This window comes from Lampetra planeri, chromosome 22 (genome assembly GCF_965212315.1).
Source record: "Lampetra planeri chromosome 22, kcLamPlan1.2.h2, whole genome shotgun sequence".
Classification (NCBI taxonomy): Eukaryota; Metazoa; Chordata; class Hyperoartia; order Petromyzontiformes; family Petromyzontidae; genus Lampetra; species Lampetra planeri.
In genome coordinates, this window is record NC_136128.1 from 1,352,035 (window position 1) to 1,376,070 (window position 24,036).

At 51.7% G+C, this 24,036-nt stretch overlaps 1 protein-coding gene across 1 annotated transcript in view; it reads left to right on the plus strand.

Annotated features, from left to right (window-relative positions):
- LOC144725103 (collagen alpha-1(XII) chain-like) overlaps positions 1-24,036 on the plus strand; it is a 319,564-nt gene that overhangs the window by 129,605 nt on the left and 165,923 nt on the right. The window contains 4 exon segments of the mRNA XM_078604576.1: positions 17,296-17,592; positions 17,971-18,163; positions 18,999-19,111; positions 23,099-23,245. Of these exon segments, the coding sequence (XP_078460702.1) occupies positions 17,296-17,592; positions 17,971-18,163; positions 18,999-19,111; positions 23,099-23,245 (750 nt within the window).

A 24,036-nucleotide genomic window follows, 5' to 3' on the forward strand; every position in this document is an offset into this window, starting at 1 on the left:
CGTCTGACACTGCGCTAGACTGGAGAGCAATCCCTTTATGGTTGTAAAGCTGGCGTGATTTATTGAGTTGGTACCACATGAAACGTGAAATGACATTTCTGAGCATGGAGTCCAGACTTGTGCGAGGGTGAGTGGTGACACTGCAAAGTCTCACGGTTGGTTTTGGCACTCCATTCGTCAAAGTTAAACTCACTATGCGAGGTGTAGATTTATTTTCCTTAGGCCGATTTGAGGTTACCCGGGGATACTCCCGGTCTCTTCTGGCATGGCACGGACAATTCCACAAGAAACTCCCGTTTTGAGGGATAACTTGCAACGAGCCAGAGGGCACTGTCACTCACTGTGCGTAATTTGACGGGCCCGACTTATTTCGGGACAAAAAGTGCGATCGCGCTGCCCTGCGGGGTGGCTCGCCGTTGGGTGTGGGGGTGCCGGTGGACAGTCAGGGACCAGTGAGCCACTCCGCACCCTGACGCCTCATCCCCCGCAGCACAACCTGGACATACGTAGCACCTACGTCGCGACCGCATCTCACGATGCTAGAGAGAGGCTGTGCGCACACCGTGGGCACAGTTATTTTAAGAGAGAGGGGGGCAATCGGTAGTTTTAGTCAGAGGGAAAAAATGATAGGATTTGAATAGGGTGGGCAGTCGACAGCATGGATGGATGAGGGAAGGGAGAAGGGAATTCTAGACTCCTGGCACAGCACAAACTACGTCGCACCGCTGCTCAATGCAAGCTGCCCATAATAAATCTATTGAGGCCCTCGGCCATGCAAAGGTCACCATGAAAACTTTATTTTCTGACCTAGTGTGCAGGTGCAGAGCCTGGGGCTTGACACGACAGTGTCATGACGGTGTTATGTCGCTGTCATGTTGGTGTCGTGTCATGAGATGCAACCCCTCCTGACATGAGAGAATGGCCCGCAGAAGCAGATATCACAGCACATCTTTTGAGATCCTTTCCAATTGACCTCTGTGCTACACAGGAGGGGGCAGCACTTACCCACCCACTCTGCTATATGGTTCGTCACATGACAGTAACACCAATCTCTTTAATTCTAAGAGCTGGAACGTAGCCAAATTAAGTGCAGAAACACATTTAAGGTCATATCGTTTTTGGAGAAACTGGTGACCGGGTTGAGAACATCAACTCACCACACTTCAGATCCGTTGCATTTGCCTTGCTGCAGGAGCACTCGTTAAACATAACGTGACAATGTAACTACGTATCGTGTTTGGGATGCTGACAAGTATAATGGGAAGCACACCGGACTTGCAATGCAGAGGTCGGCAGTTCGGTTCAATCTCCTGGCACGGGAGATGAACAATGGCGCAAGTTTCCTGAACCCCCCCACCCCTCGTCTCTGTCCACCCTGCAGTGTAAATGTGGACCCCACGGCCGCGTACGGTGCGGTACGGCGTGGAAGAGTTGGGCCAAAACACCATCTAGTTCAGAATCTAAATGTTCATTTATCCTGGAGAAATCCTATGAGCTGTGAAGCTCTGTTTTTATTTTATCACAGATGTCCAGTAGTTGAGGTCCTTCTGCGAGTAGTGATTTAGCACTTGCGGGGCTGTACCTTTGTTCTTTGATGCGTACAGTATTTAAAATAGCGAGAATGTTTACTTTGAATGCCTCCGTGTCTGCGCGCCGCCCGAGGGGGTGGCGGCGTGTTGGGAGTCCACGGTGTTGTGTTGCGACCTGCCTCTGTCGCGCATTGCGGCTCACAGGTATTCGTATTCGTTACGTGCGTGAGCGTTGTGTCCCCCGGGGGGATGGCTGCTGGGGGAGGAATCCCCACGCGTGTGTATGTGTGTGCGTATGTGTGTGCGTGTGTGTGCGTGTGTGTGCGTGTGTGTGCGTGTGTGTGCGTGTGCTATTGAGGGCCCAGCAGGTAACCCGGGCACACAGGTAATGTGTGGGAGTAGCTTTGGCTTTCCTCTCAATGTTTGTGATTATTCAGCAGCAGCAGCAGCCACCTTGATCTATCCGACGGTGCAGTGGTTAGTGCACTGCGCTGTGAACCTGCTGACCCGAATTTGATTCCCGCCACGGCCAACATCAGTGGGCGAATGTCTGAACCAGCCCTGAACCTCCCAAAGGTTGCCAACCTTAAATGAGAGCCCGGCGCGATGTGTAAGCATCAGCGCTTGGGGAAACAAAGGCGACCGGGCACGGTGCTGTCAACACCTTCCCCCAATACACCTTACCAGCCTTAATAGGTGCTCGCTAACGGCACTTACCCAAACGGTCTGTCCGGCCGTCGGGAGATCTTTGTCTTTGCGTGTTAGTATATGGCGTTGTGCAGTTTAGAATGCGAAAGCGCTTGTTATATTTGCTGGATGAGAGCACTCCGCACGCCACGCAGGCCATTGGGGTTCTTTGACTACACTCCACCAGGCCTGGTCAGTGCGGTTGGTTGGTGAAGGTTGGGGAGCATGGAAGTACAGCACAGCAGTAGATTTTGACGCACATTGTACGGCGTGATGTTGCGGCTCGCAACATCACAACCTGCAGGGGGACCCCCCCTTTATTTCTTAATTGAAATACCCACAGCGCTCATTGCCCCCGACTGCGACAACTTGGCAGGAACCCTCCCTGCAAGAGGGCCGTGTGGACTTGGCGAGGCTTTTCTGAGTAAACAAGTGGAATAATAATAGTAATAATGAAATTATCCCAGCAGTCCGTAGAAACGGTGAACGTGTGACTGCGAAACTGCTGAACGTCGCTGGACAATGTCACCCGCATCCATGAAACAAGCAAAAATATGCTGCCAGTGACGCATACCCTGGCACAGAAGTTACCTTCATCGCTCAAAGCCTGCTCACAGCGCCCCGACCAGCCCATCGCCAGCTTTCATCTCACACCATAACCACCTGCTCCTGCCTGGCCATCACAGCCGTCAAAGGCATATGGTTTCCGCACTTGCCGTTTCTTCACAACTGCCAAACTTAATGTTTGCAATCGCCTTCTGTCAAGGTCCACGTCTGAGCGATACGTTCCGCAACACAATAGCTCTCGAAATCGCACAACTTAATTAATCGCCTACAGCTGCTCTGTTCACGTCTGAGCGACTCGTCGCTCGCAAGGACGTGTCTGGCCATGCCCTCTGCACTCTCCAGCGTCTGCCCCTTGTCTGCCCAGATACTGGATTTTCGCGGTCAATCCGAGTTCTCAAGCGTGCCTGTATAATTAAACTAAACAATTTTTAATATCATCAGGTGAGGCCCACTGAGCTATACATTTTTTAAAAGAAGAAACCCGGCCACAAATGATAGCTCAACGAAGTGGCTCATCAGGTGTAAATGTATAGCAGCAATATACTCTAAAATGCAGGTTTCTAAACGTGGAGGGAAATTGAATCGAAATGTGGATGGAAAAACCAAAGGACCTGGAGAAAAATACACACGTCCAGGGGGAGAAGATGCAAAATTCAAATATACAGCAGGCGTCGGGTTCGGGATAAACCTCCGACCTCCTGTATACCAGGCCAGGCAGTTAACATCTCGCCACTGCAGCGATTCAGTTGCAAGCAAGCGAGTTGTACGACAGGTCACTTGTTGATTCCGTGGACCCCGCGGATCACAGTGACCCACTTGAGAATGCCAAACATTGCGTTTGTTAAAGCCTAGCACATTTTTTTCTGAGTTTAAAAATGTTATCGTGTTTGTTGCTGTTTGCTACGCAAGTTGTTTTTTTCTTTCTCTCCTGTGGAATTAATTACCCCCTCCTCTCTCCTGATGACAAACATACACGAATCCATATTGTATGGTAATATTTAGTAATTTCACTATTCATATTAATGACGTTATTTGAGTGATAATTCCGTGTGGTTCTTGAAGAGTCTGGTACTAGACAGCTACTGTTAGGGAACTATTCATAAGCCAATTAAAATAATTGGTCACCCTTGAACAATTACAAAATGTAATTCTCATCAGGCTCCATGATGTAAAGTGCAGTCTCCAAGTCATGTGATCCACTGGGTCTCTCTGGCCGCTCTGTTTAAGTGCCATGCAGAAAGGTCTTTGCTTGAAACTTTGCCTCATATATATAGTTATTTTAAGGCCACGGTCAGAGTTGTTTGGTGAATGTGTTAAGTGATTTTGCTGATTGTGTTGCAATTGTACATCAGCTCGTGCTTTTTCTCTTGTTACCTTCAATGCAATTGATCGATCTGTCCTCCGAGCACACTTCCTTGAGGGCCTTGGAGGCAGCTGGAGCAAATGTCTCGCTCTTGGGTCCGCTCGCCTCTCATTCCACAGCTTCCACATCTCAATCTTATTGCCATCTAACAACTCTGGCTGTCATTCTGTCGGTTATTTCCCGGCGCTCTGATTGGCTGGAGGCCACGCACCGACCCCACCATGTGTGGGGAGGGGGGGGGGGGCAAAGCGGGTGGTCTGCACCCATGCGGGGGGGGAGGGCGCGGGGGTCATGGGGGTGAGGCAGGGTGCACGGAAGGGGGACGTGGGTTGTGGGGGGTGGGGGGGAGGGTGGGGAGCGCGCGGGGAGAGGTACACAAGGGGGTGAGGGCCTCGCTGGAGCGTTGGGGCTGCGTTCAGAGAGGGCCTGGGGGTTGGTGGGGTGAGGGGGGCCACCTGGCGGTGCCGAGGTGGGGTGACACGGTGGCGAAATGTTAACGACCTCGCCAGGTATACAGGAGGCCGTGGGTTCGATCCGGACCCTGATGTTTGCGTGTTCTCCCCATGGTCGTTTGAATTTTTCTCCAGGTCCTCCTGTTTTCCCCTCAACATTTTGAATTAACATCACACGTTTAGAGTATACATTTACACGTGATAAGCCACTTCATTGAGCTACCATTTGTGTCGAGTTCGCTTCTGAAAAAAGAGCTACATATCTCAGTGGGCTTTACGTGGTAACATAAAAATAGTTTAGTTTAGATCTTGGGCTGGTGGGGGGTGTTGTCTTTCAAGGACGCGAGCTTCTACACAAAACGCAAAGTGATCATTCGCGTTGTTGTGGAGAACACAAGCAACAAACTAGACAAGCGGATGCTACGTCTCATTCACAAATATTGCATCTCCACGTAAACGATGGCTTGTTCTCTATACAAACCATTGCCCTTCATGGCCTGCTGGGAGAACATAATTTCAGCACCGTTGATTCATTTGTCGTCCTTCCCGATTAGCATGGTGGGCTCCGTACGGTGCGAAAAAAGTTCAACATACATCCCAAGCAGTCTGTGGGCCAGTTTTGACACAGAGTGTCTCAATTGTCAGCAGTATCTCATCAGCAAGACAGAGGTTACCCCTGTGCAATGGAGATTCACGGGGTTTTAGTCTCGGGGTGTTTGCTCTTCCCAGTCTATATTCTCCCACGTCACAAGACCACCTTTTCCTACACCCCCGTGAATTCCCGTTTCTGTGCTGTGACCCCAGCTGGACCCCGCCACCGTGGACTCTACAGAGCTCAGCTGTCCGTTTCCTCTCTTATTTCGCCTTGACCCGGACTCTCGTCTGATCAGTTAATATTTCTGCAGCTGAAGGCTCCATCAGCACTCAGCCTTGCGTGTGTGTTCAGTGCATGTGTGGTTGTGTACGTATTGGGAGCGTGGCGTTGGCCATCCACCCCTTCGTGTGTCGTGCCGGCCTTCATAGGTGCTCGCTAACAGCACTTGCCCCAACAGTCTGTTTAGGCTATACGGGGGATCTTTGTCTTTGTATGGAGAGCGGTCGTGCAGTGGTCAGCGCACGATGCTACGAATCCAGCGAGCCAAGTTCACTTCCCGACCATAGATCATTCCTATGGGCATTATCGGAACCAGTCCTGGGCCTCCACTTGGTCGACTCAGCCTTAAATGAGTACGTGGTGTGGTGTGTAACCTTCAGTCCTGGGGCAATAAAGGCGGCGAGGCGTGGTGCAGGCCACACTGCCCCCTCGTGTGCCTTGCAGTCTTTAATCGGTGCTCGGTAACAGCACAAGGGGGGTTGTTTGTCTTTGTGTGAGCGGGGGTGCATGTATATACGTACTTGTGGGTGTGCGTGGGTGCGGGGTTCCCCGCCATGAGACCAAAAACTCTTCTTGAAGTGTGTGTGCTTTGAAAACGTTGAAGAGTGAATGCTTTAAAACTCTGGAGCAACGTGCACACATGTGCCATGTATCTACAACAGAACAACCTCCCGAGAGTCGCATTTCTCCTCAGGGTAAATATCACGTACGCTTCTTTCTGCTTAACAAAACACTTTCCCCCCCCCCCCCCTCCGGCATTTTTCATCTTTCCCTTTAGTTTCTCTGAAATTGACATGTCCCTTTGGTTCAAGCGTACCGTTTCTGCTTTGAGTTTTTTGCTAAATGTCCCGGGCCCAGGTGTGCGGGGCTAGGGGGGAGCTAACCGAATTACGCCACAGACCCGAGGCTCCGCGTGCCGCCGTGAGCTGCACGTGGGTGAGCGTGCGGAGGTCATGCAGGGGTGGGAGGAGGGGTCACGGTTCCGTGCAGGCCTCGCGCCCGGCTCGCCGACCACTGCACATCGCGTCGTGGGCGCCACGGTGGCGAGATGTCAACTACCTCGCCCCGCATACAGGAGGTCGTGGGTTCGATCACGACCCTGACGACTGTGGTATATTTGGGGTTCGTGGTGTCTCTCTCAATATGGATTCATGTATTTTTGTCATCAGGAGAGAGGAGGGGGTGATTGATTTCACAGGAGAGAAAGAAGTAACTTACGTAGCAAACAACAACAAACACGATAAAATATTTAAACGCAGCAAGGAACGGCCGGGCTTTAACGAACACAATGTTTGGCATTCTCAAGTGGATCGCTGCAATTCACAGGGTCCAGAGAATGAACAAAATACCTGTCGCACAACTCGGCCGTTTGCAAATCATTCGCTGCTGTGGCGAGATGTTTACTACCTCGTCCGGTATTCAGGGGTTCGTGGGTTCGATCATAACCCTGACGCCTGCTGTATATTTTGGGGTTGTGGTGTCTCTCTCTCCCCCTGTGGATAAGTTGATTTTTCTCCGGGTCCTGTGGTTTTATCCCTCCACATTTCAAATCAATGTACATTTTAAGAGTATTTGGCTGTTATACATTTCCACGTGATAAGCCACTTCGTTGAGCTGTCATTTTTGGTCACTTCTAAAAAAAGAGCCATATAGCTCGGTGGGCCTTACCTGGCGAAATAAAAAGAGTTTAGTTTAGTTTGCTTATGATCGAGCAATGCGGGCCAGAATCGGACCTCTAAAATATCACAATTTTTTGCAGATGACAATCAGTTAAGGAAACTCTCACGAGCACCGCTCCCCGCTCGTCGGGGGTTAGAGATGATGTGCCCCCATGGCCCAAAGTAGTAACCCATTACTCCGAGAAGCAATACAAACGCTCCATGCACGCTGCGGCCGTATCCCCCCCACGCGACGGAGGTACGCGATAAACACGGGCCTTTATAGCCTAGCTTGCATCGTCCGCGGCTTTGTATTTGATCTGGGCCACCGCTGACCACCACTGCCGCAGGGAGTCAGTCTCGTGAGAGCAGAAAAGTGGGAAAGGGAGAGAGGGAAAGCATGAAAAAAGAACGAGAAGTCAAGTGGCGGAGGAGCGGGAGCCCACGGTGCGCACGTGCGGTACACGGCTCAGGAATGCTCAAATGAAAGGAACATGTATTAGCTACAAGGAAAGAGAAACAGACAAGCGACCTTTCGGAGACGGACTGCTCTTCAGGGTCAGAACTTTCCATCGGCAGTTGTACACCACAGAGGAATTGCAGAAACGTTGTTCCCTTGTGAGTGGTCAGCCCTGTCTCCTTCCACCCCACCCCCCACTGCCTTCCCCACCGGAGCGACGGGAGACGCCGTGCCGCGTTCACTGCTTGATTTTGCAGTTCGGCTCCCACTCATCGCAGGAGGACCGGCGGCTTTGCCGCTGGAGGTGTAGGGGATTTCCGTGTTTAGCCGCACGACGCGCCTGAGCGGTGCTGTTCTACTCTATAGTTTAGTTTAATAGTTTAGTTTAACACCGGCGGCGATTGATATCTGAATCGGTCCTCGACACTGCCTTCGCCAACCAGCACTGAACAGAATGGTGAAGTACGGTCATAGAATCCCCATGAAATAAAGGAATTGAGGAGGCCTTCATGCAGCAGTGGGTTGATAAAGGTCTGAACATTACTTGCCGTGTGCAAGAGACAGTGAAGGGTATTAAAAATGAGATTTTACAAAGCTGCACCAGCCTCAAGTAGAATACTTTTTTACTTGATCTTGACATTCAGTCGCGTGATGACGTCGCCCGCAGCGTTGGGCCGTGTTCGTGCTTCAATCTGGCGTCGCGCCTCCACCTTACCCACCCTCCACCCGGTCCCTGGTTCCCGCGCAAATGCCCGGGCAGTGCAAGTCTCTCATAACATTGTTGAACCCTTGTATGTCCGTAGGAATGCATTCATGTGCGTAAGTCTGAATGTATGGTGGCTATAGTGGTTAGCGCATTTCGTGATGAACCCGGCGATCTGAGTTCAATTCCCTGCCGCTGCTAACATCAGTCGCGCACACCTGAACCGGTCCTGGTCTGGTGTGTGTCCCCGCATGGCTACATGGGAGCCTGCAGTGCATTGTGGATACCTCTCAGCGCTGAACGGTGATGCTTCCACAGGACCCCCCATACCCCCCCACCAAAAGTATCAGGAGGAATGCTCGCGTGCGGTCATTACTGGAGCATCCCGCCACAGCCTGCCCAAGTCCACATGCCGGTCGCCTTCTGCAGCATGGTCATAAATCATTATCGTTGGTGAAGGACGGAAAAATATATCCATGAGTCTTTTGAGAGAGAGCTGTCAGTTTTTTTTCGTTGTTTACACTGACCCCCGGGGAGCCAAGCGGCTGCGTTGCCTGAAGTCAGCGGGGCCGTGGGAGAGAGGCGTTCGGTGGAAATATCGGCACAAAACTGGCATTGTCCATCACGGGGGAGGAGAGCTCCTGCAGCGGCATGTTGGCTGTGAACGTGGTCGGGAGCCGCGTGGCACCGGGTGGCATCTCCGCGGCCCCGTCGCCTGCTGCCGTCCGTCGATAGCAGAGCTACAATTCAAAAGGTGGTCACCGCTCACGGGGCGATGTCGAATTACATGGATCAGCCAAGAGACGCGGGTCACGCGTGCCAGGTGTCGGAGATAGACTCCATCTGCATGCACAGAAGGGAATTGGGAATGGATTTTTTTTTAAGTAAAACAAGTTGTGTATTCCTCGTAGTGTTTATAGAATCTTGATTGCGAACCACTTTGAGCGTTTGTATTCTTGGGATGGAAATCAAAGTGTATTCAGAAACAATGAGCCTGATTCACAGCTTGACAGACTTTGCTTACAGTGCCATCTCTCACCTGCAAACCTCATCATGGAGGAGACAAAGCTCCGTCCTAGGACTCCTCAGGATAGTCCGGATTGGAATATTTGTCCGATTTCTTACCGAGTAATTCTCCATGCAAGGTAGAAAACGGAAGCACCCAAAGCAAGCCCAGGGGCTATAACACAAAAATTCCACGCAGATTTAGGCCACGAACCCACATGCTTAATACAGGTTTTTTTTGGGGTTAGATCGCGTAAAATAAACCCCGTATTATGGATGATATTGATCGCGAAAGCCTACGTGTTGAACCCACTTGCTGCACTGCCGGTTGTACTGTCAGCTTTGCGGCCCCAAAGGTTGGGTGTCTTGGTGGTGCGGAGAGGGCAGGGGTCAGCAACCCACGGCTCCGGAGCCGCACGCGGCGGCCCTTTAAGGACTACTTCGAACGCGTTATTTATTAAGGACCGGCGCAGTCTCATATTCACCACACAGTGCATTGCGACCCTTGAACTCGTGAGTTTTTTTTACCGAATTAAAAAAAAATGTCTCTTCTTGTTATTTTGGCTACCGACCCCTGGTATAGCATCTTGTGTGAAAATAATTCTCTCATCTCTGCTATTGTCATGTTCACTTCTTCACAGCATAATCTTTTTGATATTCCCATCATCATTGGTGATTCACTTATGAAGAGTGTTTCATTGGTTGTCCTTATTCAATATTTGACTCTTTTTCCAGCTCTTTCCATGTAAGTAATGTATTTTTTTACGTAGAATATATGCATTGCTCTAAACATATTATTATCTTTTTATTCGACTCCATCTATTCCGTCTGTATGGCATCGAGTTTTGCCCCCTCGCATGCGTGGATTTACTCTGGGCGCTCCGGTTTCCTCTCACATTTAGATGCTTAATCATTGCCTGAAACATCTTAATATATAGAGAACCACAGAGCTTTCCTCGTTATCTGTGGTTCCTCCTCGCGCCCTAATTATGAATTATTATTGTATAGTGGTGTCCGCTGACAGAGATTATATTATTTGCCCCCGTTAACATAGTGTCGCACACGCCACGAGTGCGAATTGTGTATTCACTCACAACATCCTTATTTGCAGTGTCCATCAATTCTCAGAGCACTTTCTGTCTCTCTGTTACCCATGATTAATTACGATCGAAAGATAGGAAGTGCAGAGACATCATTATAGTTTCGTGCCGATTAAAGGAATTGTTGCTATTTTTGGATATGGCATTGTGAATTATTGCCGCTGTTCACATTTCACCAGTTTTGTGGTTTATGGCTGCTTCCGTGGGGTGTCAAAGCTAATGGCCAATTTGTGCTGACATCTCCCATGAAAAACGAGCCATCCAAACATCCAAATCACGTCCGACTGATTTTTACTGGCCGAACCAGTTAGCAGCCTGTGTCAGCGACGTGTGTGTGGTCTAGGGCGATTCGCAAGTGTGCCGGTGAAATTCTGCAGGCTTGGCAGATTCACTCAGGGCCCGGTACTCCCCCGGTTGCACCGCGCATAGACGATAGCACACACGTGCCGTCAGGTGACCTGTCACTCGCCCTGCTCTCTGGCCTCCCGTGCAGCGTGAGAAGTGATGCTATCGCCGTGGTCGTGCAACAACGGTGGTGTCACCAGCACGGGCGACGCCACCTCGGTGCGGTCCGTCGCACGTCGCAAACACAGCCAGTTATGAAGCATTGCCTCGCATTTACAGCAAATCGCAAACGGATTTGGCTCTGACATCATCGTGTCGCCGGCAGATGTACCGGGTCCGACCCCTTGCTCGTTATTGGCAGGTGGTTAGATAACAGGACACTGAGTGTTACTGGCTGCCATGTCTGCGAACGTGAATTCTTGGATGTGAAGTGGCGTTTGCAAGCTTATGGAGAGCCCCTTGGAGGCGTGTTGATGTGAATGTGGTGTGTGGGGACTGCTGGAGAGCCCTGGTGGAGGAGTGTTGATGTGAATGTGGCGTTCGCGGGCTGCTGGTGCGCCCCATGGGGGCGTGTTGTGATTGGCGAGACGTCCCAACTGAGATGCAAATGATGCCATGTGCGTGCGATGTGTGTAAAATATGACTCGCGTTGTAGCCTGCTGCGTAGACCACTAACATTCTTTCAGATCATTGAGAACTTCTATGAAGTGGAACTGCATGTGCTTGCCAATACAAATATAATACAAGATGTGCTAAGATGTTACAGCCGTTGTACGTGAGTTACCTTAACCCCCCATGCCCTCTTTGTGTGCGCCAGCCTTTAAACGATCTGATAGTGTGTTGTTGGTGGTGTTAAAATTCAAAAACACATCAAGTTGGCACAGTAGGGGGGCACAGGTGGTGCATTGTCCAGTCATCTCAATAAATCAACCCATGGCACCTGGGTCTGTCCCGTGACCTCCTGCCAGCGGGCATTCGACACTTCACATGTCCTTAAAGTGCACATAGCCTCGCACAACCGCCGTGGTGATGTCACCACCACATAGTGGCGAATGGCGGTTGTTGTTGTTGTTAAAATGCACTGACATTCAAGCAACAAAAGTCAAAGTGACTTCCTGATAAAATATAGGATTGAGGTGCTCATCTTCCATTTGCAGCCATGAGCCAGTGGTGGAAATTCCACATTCCTATGGTGGGGACGAGGATAGATATAGGTAAGTCCTGTTGACTTCCCCACAGCGGTGCCTATTTTATCAACCCCCCGAGAGATGATGGGCTGAGGCAATCCCCATCCAAGATGTGAAACACGACAACCGAATACTGGTTTAGCTCATTGGCAATCTTCCGTACGGTGCAGCCCTGCTGCCTTCTGCCGTAAGCTGTGCGAGCAGTCGGCACTTCTCACACAATATGCGGCTTCCATATGAGCAGAACTCAGCAGGGCCGGAGGCTCCAAGTTCACAGTCCCCTCACGGGGTCTGCCTTGCTTCGAATCAGGGTCGCCACCTGCCCATATTTGATCCGGACATGGGGCTAGTTTTTTCTAATTCCAGACAGTCCAGGACAGCTCGGGAATTGGTATCTGTGTTTGGGTGGCAGGAATTGATTTGTACTGAGAACGGGATGTATGTTGTGTTGCATTCATCTTCTTGGTTCTTTCGGTAAAGTCACGTAGAAGGGAAGTAATAAAATAATAAAAATAAAACATAATAAAACAATTCTCATGACGTTTCGGCTACAACGCAAGCAGCCGTCTTCAGGTGAAGAATGAGACACTGCCAAGCTAGGAGCTTATATATAAGCTGAGTTGGAGGTGGAAGAAGAAGAGGGCCTTAACAAAAGAATGTGCATATCAAGAGGAATTTAGCATATTCATGGGAAATAAGTAGGAGGTGGGCGGGGGGGTTTTAAAGTCATATTATGCCCATGCATTATTCAGGATCAGCAGCACCAAAGGGAGGGGGGGTAGCATTAACAAAGGGAGGGCATGTTAATAGTATGTAGAAGCAATGAAACATGTGAATGGGAAAACGGTGGCAGGAGATCCGCAGCGGAGCAAATAATGCATTCCCTGTGGAGAACACAAGATACACAGTTAATGCCAGTGAGTGGACTGCGGTCTGAAAGTCACCATAAACGTGAACAACAATCAGTTAAGATCCGAAGTGGTTTATTACGTCCTTCCAATGATTGCTGAGCCAGAATCCATCTTCTCGGTTGAAATTGTCTCTGTGTTTGTATATGTGGATCGCCTCATGAACGAATCTCTCATGGTAGCCAGATGGCTTGCAGAGAACCTCTGTCTTGGAGAAGTCAATGTCATGTGAACCCACTGAATTGTAACAGTGATCTGCCACGGCTGAGGTGTTTGTCCTACCGTGTTTCAGGTCAGCTTTATGTTCACGGATGCGGTCCGAGACATGTCGTTTGGTTTCTCCAATTTAACTGCTACCACAGAGGCAACTTAGTTTGTAGACGCCAGGGTACTGTATGTCTGGAACCACGTCTTTTACAGACGGAACCAGATCACGGATTTTATGTACTGTGTTGAATCGTACCTGAATCTTGTGTTTAATCAGGATTTTGGAGATCTTTTTTGTGACCCCAGCAATGTAGGGTAAGGTGATGGTTTTGAAAGGCTCCTCAGCAGGATCCTTCTTGATGGTTGGAGTGATGGCCTTGCGGATTGTGTAGTCGGAGTAACCATTAGCCTTAAGAGCTTGGCGTACGTGTTTGAGTTCACTGGAAATGTGTTCCTGGTCGGAGATGCATTGGGCTCTATGGTATAGAGTCTTGATGAGGGAGTTCTTCTGGGATGGATGGTGGTGGGAATCCGGTTTTAGGTAGGCATCCGTATGGGTGGCTTTCCTGTAGACAGAATGGCTCATTGAACCATCAGGTCTCCTTTTAATTAGGACATCCAAAAAGGTTACTTGCCATCTTTTTCGACTTCCATGGTGAATCTGATGGCTGGGTGTATGGAATTGATGTGGTCGAGAAATTTGTCTAGAGCAGGCCGGCCATGTGGCCAGATGACAAAAGTGTCATCTACGTACCTCTTCCATAAGGTCGGGTGTAGAGTGGCAGTCTGGATGGCGTCAGTCTCAAATTTCTCCATGAAAATGTTGGCTACAACCGGAGATAGGGGGGAGCCCATTGGGGTGCCCTCAGTTTGCTTGTAGAAGATTCCATTCCAGGTGAAGTATGTATTGGTTAAGCAGTGTCTCACCAGGGGGGGTACCCCAGCATTCAGTCCTTGATTAACCAAGTCTTCAATGATTGCGATGGTGTCAGGCACAGGAACCTTGGTGAACAAGGAAACCACATCAAAACTGACAAGCAGGTCGTCTGGGGACAGGGAAATCCCCTTGATTGTCGATACCAGGTCAGTAGAGTTTTGTACCGCAGAGGTGGTTTTTCCAGTGAAAGGCCGTAGGATTTTAGACAAAAAACGAGCCAGTTTGTAAGTGGGGGAGTTGATAGTAGAGACAATGGGACGAAGAGGTGTATCTTCTTTATGTATCTTTGGCAAGCCGTACAATCTTGGTGGCCTGGCTGCAGAAGGTTTCAACGAGAACTGTTTGGTCTGATCAATTAATGCGGTTGAAGCAGAAATTATTTTGTTGGTTTTGGTGACGAGGCTGTTGGTGGGGTCTCTTTTTATTTTTGTATAGCTGCCATCGTTGAGTAGTTCTTGCATTTTGTTGTTGTATTCTATTTTGTCCATGATGACAGTGGCATTGCCTTTGTCGGCTGAGAGGATGACAATGTCATCCCTCTTTTTTAATTTAGCTAATTCAAAACGCTCATCTTTGCTGATGTTGCTAGCTGGCATCTTAGCGTTTTTGAGGGTTGCAGAGATTTCAGATCTTGCTACGTCTGCAGCGATGTGACTCAAGCCCTTGAGAGCTACATCTACTCGAGCAATTATATCATTAACTGGTATGTGTCTAGGTGTGACTGCAAAGTTTAGTCCTTTAGCTAAAACGGATTTCAGACCTTCAGAAATAGGACTGTTACTGCGATTAATTACGACTTTGTTAACATCTAGCTTTTCAATGTGTGGGTCCGGTTTCTTGTTTGAGAGGCGGTTGAATTTGGAAATCAAGTTGTCCTTACATTTAGTCGACATAGCGGCAGCTGAAGAGGCAGTCATTTTTTCTACATGTTCCCAATCCGATGTGGACATTGTTGCACTCAAAGATAAGTGTGATTTGTAGAGTGTCTTGTCTAACTGATCTAGTTCGGTGCGCGTAAGTCTGATTTTCTCTGAGATAGGAGCTAAGCTAGTTCTAGACAGAATTCGTTTTGCATTAGAAGAAGTTATAGCAGCAGATGTTAGTGGAAATGCGTTTGGTATTACCTTAGAGTCGCGGCATCTCTTCAGAAATGTGAGAGACTCGATTAGCTGAGCCTTCTTATCACGGAGCTTGTTGAAGGATCTCAAAGTTATGTGGAAACCCTCCCCTTAGAGGCGGTTAAATTTCGATTTAAAGCTTTCGTGACTGCAGGGATTCATCTTCTTGGTTCTTTCGGTGAAGTCACGTAGAAGGGAAGTAATCATTGGAAGGACGTAATAAACCACTTCGGATCTTAACTGATTGTTGTTCACGTTTATGGTGACTTTCAGACCGCAGTCCACTCACTGGCATTAACTGTGTATCTTGTGTTCTCCACAGGGAATGCATTATTTGCTCCGCTGCGGATCTCCTGCCACCGTTTTCCCATTCACATGTTTCATTGCTTCTACATACTATTAACATGCCCTCCCTTTGTTAATGCTACCCCCCCTCCCTTTGGTGCTGCTGATCCTGCATAATGCATGGGCATAATATGACTTTGAAAACCCCCCCGCCCACCTCCTACGCATTTCCCATGAATATGCTAAATTCCTCTTGATATGCACATTCTTTTGTTAAGGCTCTCTTCTTCTTCCACCTCCAACTCAGCTTATATATAAGCTCCTAGCTTGGCAGTGTCTCATTCTTCACCTGAAGACGGCTGCTTGCGTTGTAGCCGAAACGTCGTGAGAATTGTTTTATTATGTTTTATTTTTATTATTTTATTACTTCCCTTCTACGTCACTTTACCGAAAGAACCAAGAAGATGAATCCCTACAGTCACGAAAGCTTTAAATCGAAATTGTGTTGAATTGTATTACAGTATTTGCACAGTTGTGATAGACACTGGTCGACTGAGAAGTCAATCCGGGTTTGATCTGTGGGAAAGGTGGCAACCCAACTTGGAATGGTGGGGAGCAACGTCAACTCGAACGCAACTCCCTCGCCGGTTGACAGAACAGCTTCGCTTGTAACAGTGGCAGCAGATGCCCAAGGCCTCGATACATGCAAGCGCACGATGGATCGAGTCTCTTGATTAAGAAATGGACACCAGTCCCACAGCACTCGCCCTCGCACTGCCACCCACCGTGAGACCAGTGATGCTTGGCAGAGCCACTGGCGGTCTGGCGAGAGAGGATACGAGTGGGGAACACAGTGAGCGAGCGGTTGCGGTTGTATGTGCGGTATATTTTTACAAATTTGAAACGTTTTAATGAAGTCTGTGAAGCCAAATTTGGAGGAAACCTTTTTGCTGATGTGCAGAACCGTGAGGGAGGCGTGGAAGTCAAGCGGGGGTCAGGGCTGTGTATAGTCCCGAGGGGCAGGAGCAAAGTGCAGAGCTGGAAATTGGAATTACTCACGTCATTGTCTCACTTGTGGCGGTGGCCAGCGTGCTGTGTGCATCCCGAGCAGCGCCGCTGAGCGTGCGCGTGTGTGCACGTGCACGCTCACGCACGCACGCGTCGTGCGCACCGTCTAGAGCGCACGAGGCAGTGGCTGTGCGGGGGCGCACCCACTCGGGTGGGCTACCCCGTTTAACCCTGCGCACATACCGAGCGCTTTCAAAGGACACACGCACACACACGCACACACACGCACACACGCACACATACACACACGCACACGCGCACACACAAACGCGCGCGCGCAGTTGTTGCGGCTCTCCCCAACGACGACGATCCCAACAAACGCACGTCAAGACTTTTAAAGCAATGTGCTGAAAAAATTAACGACGTTAGGTCGCTCTTTCCGCCGCACGTAGAGCATTTACAAATAGGCGCTTTATTGTTTTGCGGGGAATTTAAACGTGACCCCTGCCTCCATCACTCGGTGCCTGGTTTCCGCCACCCAATCTCGTTTCCTCTTCCCCTGGCTGCTCTCAACACTTCCAACGCTCTTCTGCCTTGCTACACCTGCACAACTTCTTCCCTTCCTGCGTGTGCCCCTCTTCATTCCGCACCTCTTTGCTTTCCCTCATCTCCCCGTGACCCCCATCTTTCTTGTGCGCTTCCACCTTCACGGCTCTTCCTCACCGCAACACCGCTTCTCCCCGTTGCGACGTCCTTCTGTGTCCTCTACCTTCTCATCTTTATCGTCTATCCCCATCTCATCATCTCCACGCTCCCCCCCTCCCCCGCCAGTGTTGCTCTCTTATCTTCCTTCGCCCCCTTCTCCCCACGTCTCCTCCTCCCGTGCCCCCCTCTCCCCCCAGTTCCCGACGGCGGCCGCGTGCGGGTGAGCGAGCGCAACACGACGGCGTTCCGCGCGTCGTGGGCGCCGGCGCCGGGCCCCCCGCAGAGTTACCGCCTGACGTACCGGCCGGTGGAGCCCCCCGGAGAGGGCGGGGACGCCCCCCGGGGCCGCTCGGTCGTGATGCGGGTGCCTGGGAACACCACGTCGGTGCCACTGCGACGCCTCAAGCCCGGCACGCGCTACAAGCTGGCGGCGACGCCGGTGTACGGAGGCTGGGAGGGCCGCGCCCGGCACGGGGAGGGGGCCACCGTCGACCGTGAGTGCGGCGCCGCGGCACCTTCGAAATGAAGTCTCGGCACGGGCTTGGCCCGTGGCCCGCATTCTTCGCGTTTGGTTAAAGAGGATTCGGTGCCGCTGTGAGATGGTATTTTTATGATGCCCATTGTGTTGGCGCTGTGGGGAGGCGCAGCCAGGTGCAGTGTTTGAGAACGCTTGCAGCACTCGCGCTGTTGTCGAAGAAAAGTGGCAGAGCGATGACCGCGGTGGAACAGGATGTCTTGACGGAGCGGAAGCAGGACCGGCGCGCGAGCAAGCGTGTGTTGAGGGTTTAAACGAAGCTGTGCCAGCTACAGACGAAGACGCAAGAGACCGGTGGTGAGGCCATGACGTATCCGTGTCCGTGTGCGCACCGCAGCCACCAAGCTGAGGCCCCCTCGCAATCTGACGACGTCGGACGCGACGAGCAGCAGCTTCCGCGTGTCGTGGCGGCCGGCGCCCGGGGAGGTGACGGCGTACCGCGTGGCCTTCCACCCGGCGGGGGAGCGCGTGTCGTTGCGCGAGCTGCTCGTGAGCCCCGAGGACAGCAGCGCCGTGCTGCAGGAGCTCAGGCGAGGACCTCGCGCGCGCGGAGAGAACGGCGCGCTCGTTCGCGGTCGAGCGTAATGCCGCCAAAGTTGTCACCTCTGTTCGGTCAGCGGTCCTCAACTGGACTGCGAGGACAGGGGGACAGAGCCGGTGGTCACGTTCACACTTCGTGCCGTCTCGAAGTCACCGCGTGCGCGTTTTATCGTTCCGCTGTTTTACTCCAGCTTTAATGCTCTGCTCTCTGGATGGGTTTCTCGTCGTTTGCGGCAAGCGTTAGAACTGCCCTCGGCAGGGCCAAGCTGTTCCCTCTCACAGGGATGAGGGAGGGGACTTGTCCTCACAAAGCCCCCGAGGCACACGATGACTGCTATGGATCTACCGCACTGACGATTACTAACAAGGGCGAAACCACTCCATTGTTGTACAGTTGTATCATTAACACGTCCTCGTTCGCCAAGGCCATTCCCAGGTCTGCTGGATCAGAGCCAGGTTGAGTTGCTTCCAGCCAGCAGTTGTGTGAAGAGCTTTGAAGAGCATTGATATGTTGGTGTGTGCATGTTGGTTTATGAACTGTTTACATGTTCCAGCTTATATCATTTGCTCCCAGTTTAGTTTTACTTAATTGATGACACAATCTTTGATCTTTGATCCGGTGTATGTTTGTGTGTGTCCCGGTGTGTGTATGCCGGAGTGTATGTGTGTTTTGTGTGTGTGTGCCGGTGTGTGTGTCCCGGAGTGGGTGTGTGTGTGCCGGTGTGTTTGTACTGGTGTGTGTGTGTGTGTCCCGGAGTGCGTGTGTGTCCCGGTGTGTGTGTGTGCCGGTGTGTGTGCCGGTGCGTGTCTGTTTGTGATGCACAGGTCTGGCACTCCGTACAAGGTGAGTGTGTTTGCAATGTACGAGGATGGGCCAAGCGAACCGCTCCTCGGCTCCGAGGTCACCACTCCCGACCTCCCTCCCGCCAACATTGAATGTGAGTAGCGCATATTTGTGCAGGCACATGACAAATGACAATCACGTCAACACGTGCACGTGTACAAACACGCGCGATGGCACGCACAAGTGTGGAGAAGACTATTGACACAACCTCGGCTCACGATGGCGCATGCCGGCATATGGGGGCACACGCATGTAGACGCGCACACACAAAAACTTGAATGTGAACATGTGTAGCTCGTTTGTCAATCCACCGCTGACTTGGTCCTCCCCGGACCTGAGGTGGGAGTATCGTAGGAGTTACTTGACCATACTTCACCACGCTGGTCAGTGTGGATTGGTGAAGTTGGGGAGCATAGCAGTCGAGTACAACCGTACAATATTCTGCACCGCGCATTTGCTGCCCACTACGAAGCACCTCAGTCTATCCACCTGTTCTACACGGTGGGCTCCCTCCAAGCGCTATCCAAGCTCACCCTGCTTAGCTTCCTTGAGACGCACAGAAGTGTTGCCTGTGACAACAATGTGGTTCGTTTGGTTTATTTTTTTGGTGCAAAAAAATAAATAAATTGGGCAACTCGTGCCCATTTTGGACGGGAACCCGGTTACCCCAATAGACACCTGGCTATAGAAAAAGAAAACAAACATGAACAAAACAACTGTGCACAGTCAAGTTCTGATTGGCAAGGTCATGTGCATCAATATACTATTATTTATGATGCAGTTGCGTGCACGAACGCGCACGCACGCGTGAAGGCGCACAGGCGCGACCAGGTGCGTGCACGGGAATCCTCTTCTACCCGTACAATTTACAAAAAGCGTGGCCAACCATTTCCTGGGCCCAGCTTTTATTCCTTTCAAAGCGGATTCCATACGCGCGGCACGGCTGCCCAGACGATGCGCGCATCACGTCGTCTGCGGTGCGGAATCCCTGGGGACGCGCCCGCGTGGCGACCACCACCCGCTTAGCTCGCCACTTCTCGTCGCCAGATCATGAGCCCTCAGCCGGTGGGGGGGGGGGGTGTGGGGGGTGGAAGCAGCCACTCACTGTGTGGGCGCTGTGTGGGTGCAGACACCCCCCAGCACATTTACACGCGGCTAAACAAGAAACCCACCAATAATTTGGACAGAGAAAATCATGGCACTGCGTTTCTCCCTTCGACAAGGCGACAAAAACAGAACCTTTAAATACACAGTAGCGAGCTGATCTCGTCAAGGAGCATAGACCATCACCCAAACTCCGGTCATCCTCACAGCTGCTTTCGACTCACCATCGACCAAAGACGGCCACTGCATCGCGCGCTTTTCGTTTCAATGCACTTTTACATTTACATTGAAAACGAATGTCTTAAAAACTGATGTTTTTGTGTTTAGTTTGTTGCCCTTCCCCTGCACCTCCGATTAGCACGGTTGGCTACGTACGGTGCGAAAGAAGTTCAATATACATATATAGAGTAGCGCATCGGCAGTCGGCTCAGAACTCGCAGCCGGCAGCTGCGTAGACTCAATTGCATCACAGTGCAGCAGAGAACCCCTCTTGTCCATGGTGAAGTGGGGGGGGCGAACATATCGGATCCTATCTCTAACCAGTAACCACCGAGAGCCGTTTGCTCGTCACCAGACGCCCCCCAACCACCACAGTTTGTGGTGGCTGCGCCCCCACGATCCCAAGGCGTCAGATGTCACATCAACTGGCGCAGCGGGCTCCCGCTGAGCACGTCCGGCTCCTCGGGAGATCGGTTGCTATCAAGCTCACCCCATTAGCTCATCGACACGCACAAGCCGCGGCACAAGCCGTGGAAAGTCGCGTTGACTGCCGCTTCTGATGCTAATTAAAGCCAGGCGATGCACCGGGGCATTCCGCGTGGTGAGGGAGGGGGGGTCCCAGCACACGGCAGGAGGGTCCGCCAGCCCCCCTCCCTCTCCCCCCATCGGCCGTCTGGGTGAAATGGCGTCACCCAATTAATTTAGTGAATCACTTTGGTATCCACTGAAAACTCTGATTCATTATTATTGTTTTTGTTGTTGTCACTTTGGTGCGTATCATTTTGGCAGATTCAGCTTCATGTTTGTTTAAGGCACGAGTAAGTTTGCTGTGCGATGAGCAAATCGTTTGAAATGACCGAACGCACTCCAGGGATGGGACTTGAATCCACTCAGCTCATTCCCATCTGCCGATGCTGCTTCCATAGATGGTGCTATTGGCAAAAATGTAAAAACGCCAATCCATCACGGTGAGGCGAACATACACCAGAGTCAGATCAGATGCCTGATGGCTGTTTTAGTAATGATTTTGTGTGTGCGTGTATGAGTGTGAGTTCGCATGTGGGCGCGAGTGTGTGTTCGTGCGAGCGTGTATGCGAGCGTGTGCGCGTGAGTGCGTGTAACCGTGAGCGCGTGCGTGCGTGCGAGTGTAAGTGCGTGCGCTCGAATGCATCTGTTTTCTTGTTTGAGATCTTGTGGTCTTGCGCAGTGGCTCAGAGCAGGAGCATGTGGAGAGCTGCACCTCACTGACGATGGCTTGCAACGGCTGAACTCAACAGTGAGACGCGTGGCTGAGCACCCGGCGGGCTGCCTCGATCGCTGCCTGGACGGACGGGTGGCAGGCTGGCGTGCTAGCTGGCTGGCAAAAGCCTGCCATACGCGCGCACGTCGTGCACGACCACAGAAGAAAAATCATCCGCTTGCATCCGCTCATGACAGCATAACAACCTTCCCGAGACATGATTGCACGGAGCACCGCTGCCTAGAGAGAGCATGTCGCCCTAAAGCACTGCAAGCGCTCAAATAGGAGCGCTCCTAAATCCGCGGCGCCAATCGACGCGCAGCTCATGACGATTTTTTACCCCGCTAACCGCATTTACTTTCGCCCAGCGACACTGACCACTCTCATGAAACGCTTTGCCCGCCCGCTCGCCCAACGTCTCGTTCCTTCACGCTTTGCCTGCTCCCCTGGCCTCCGGCCCGGCCTGGGCCCCGTCCCAGCCTGGCTGAGCTCCGTGCCGCCCACCACCCCCGAGCATGGAGAGTGCCGCTCGCTGCCGATTGCGTCACTGCCAGGGTCCACTTGCCCAGGAAAACCCCTCCCCCGAACGGCGCTCAGATGTAGGCAGAGCGTCGCGTGCAGCGTGCACGTGTGAGTACGTGTGCGTCTCTGAGTGGGTGAAAATGTCTACGTGTGTATTTGTTTTTGTCTTATGTGTGCACGTGTAATTCTACGTTTTTATTCATTTGTTTCTTTGTATGTTGGTCGTAGGATACACATGCATTTGTTTCGTGTGTACGCATGTGTGTTTATGTGTATTCCCTACGTGTGCGTGAACCTCACGTGACAGTGAGCTTCCAGTGTAGTGAGCGACCCCGGGATGGTTGCCTTGCGGGCGTTCATGAACGATGAGCTCTGGTGTTCGCGGGCAGTGACCCCTGTGCGGAGACTCAGTCGGTGGCCCCCTCACACGCACATTGGGCAGCTATGGCTGTGACCGGTGTCCGGCAGGGTCAATCTAAATTTTACCGGGCCCAGCCAAAGTCCCGTTATATGCTCGTACCAAAAAAAATTAATTGAGTACATTTGGTGTTTGCGCCATTCTTGAAGTTTCAGGCGATCTTGAGGGCGCCAGCTCAGGGGCCATATTGCCACGTGGTTTTAACAAATGAGTATTCAAGTTGCCAAATTTGGACTGTGACGACAGCACACGTAGCCTACCCTTTTGAATAATGTCATGGGAACCTTTAACGTCCTCTGTACCTTTGGTTAACACGGCCACAGTATTAACCAGGGCAGTCACCGGGCTCGAACCGTGAGGCACTGGAACAAGCGGCGAACGTGCCACTACTGCCCTGCCACGTTAGCGTATCGTGCGATCGAGCCTTTAAACCCGGACGTCGTCACAGGAGATGCCGGCGTGCAAAGCGCCGAGGGGGGGCGACGATATGGACGAGGTGTCTCCCCCAGGGCCACACCGTCACGCTCCCTCGCCGCTTCCCCACCCCCGACATCCCCCCCCCCCCCCGCTCGTCGCAGTGTACGAATGCGCCAGCTCGGCCGTGGCCGACATCGTCATCCTGGTGGATGGCTCCTGGAGCATCGGCCGCCTCAACTTCCGCCTCGTCCGCCAGTTCATCGAGCAGCTCGTCAACTCGTTCGACATCGGGGACAAGATCCGCGTGGGTGAGCGGCAACTGTAAGGCGCGGAAGCCGGCGCACCTCACACCGTGCGCATTCCTAGCTGCTGACGGCACCAAAGCTGTGCTGCCGCTGCCGCTGCTCTTTCTGCCCATGGGAAAAGCCGGTGCTGGAGCAGGGGGGAAGGGTGTAATTGCACTTGGAGTAGTGCTACAGCTGCGCGAGGGATCGGGGTGCATTGTCCTAATTATATCGGCTCTGTTTTTGTTGGACGTGCGCAAGCCGCGCAGATACTGAGCTCCGGTGAGAAACCCCATGCCTCGTGTCACACCGCCGATGCTCACAGTCGGCACGGACAAAACAAATCTGTAACGTCGCAGGCGCGGGCATCCGTCGGCAATGAGACGCGCGCACGAAGCGGTGCCCTGTGCACCATCACCAACCCCCGTGCGCGCGGGACACAGGCGCAGCCAGGGACGCGCGCCACACGAGCGGCCTACGCTCTCCGCCGTCACTGCGTGTTTGGGTCGTAGAGACTCTTTAGGAGATAAATCGGTCCAAATCCGAATTGGATTTCAAATCGAGATTGATATGGGCTCACTTCCTCAAGAAGCTCACGGTGTGCGGAGCAACCCGAAAATACAACGGAGATGCGCACAGTAGCACAACCGCAGTCACCTGTGCAGCAGTATCGGAGTCTAAATATGTATTTATCCTGGAGAAATCCGATGAGCCATGAAGCCATTTTTCACACGTGTCCAATAGAGGAGGGTCAGACATTTACAACAACAACAACAATACACAAAAAACAATAGGAGTGCAAAGTATAGGGAAGG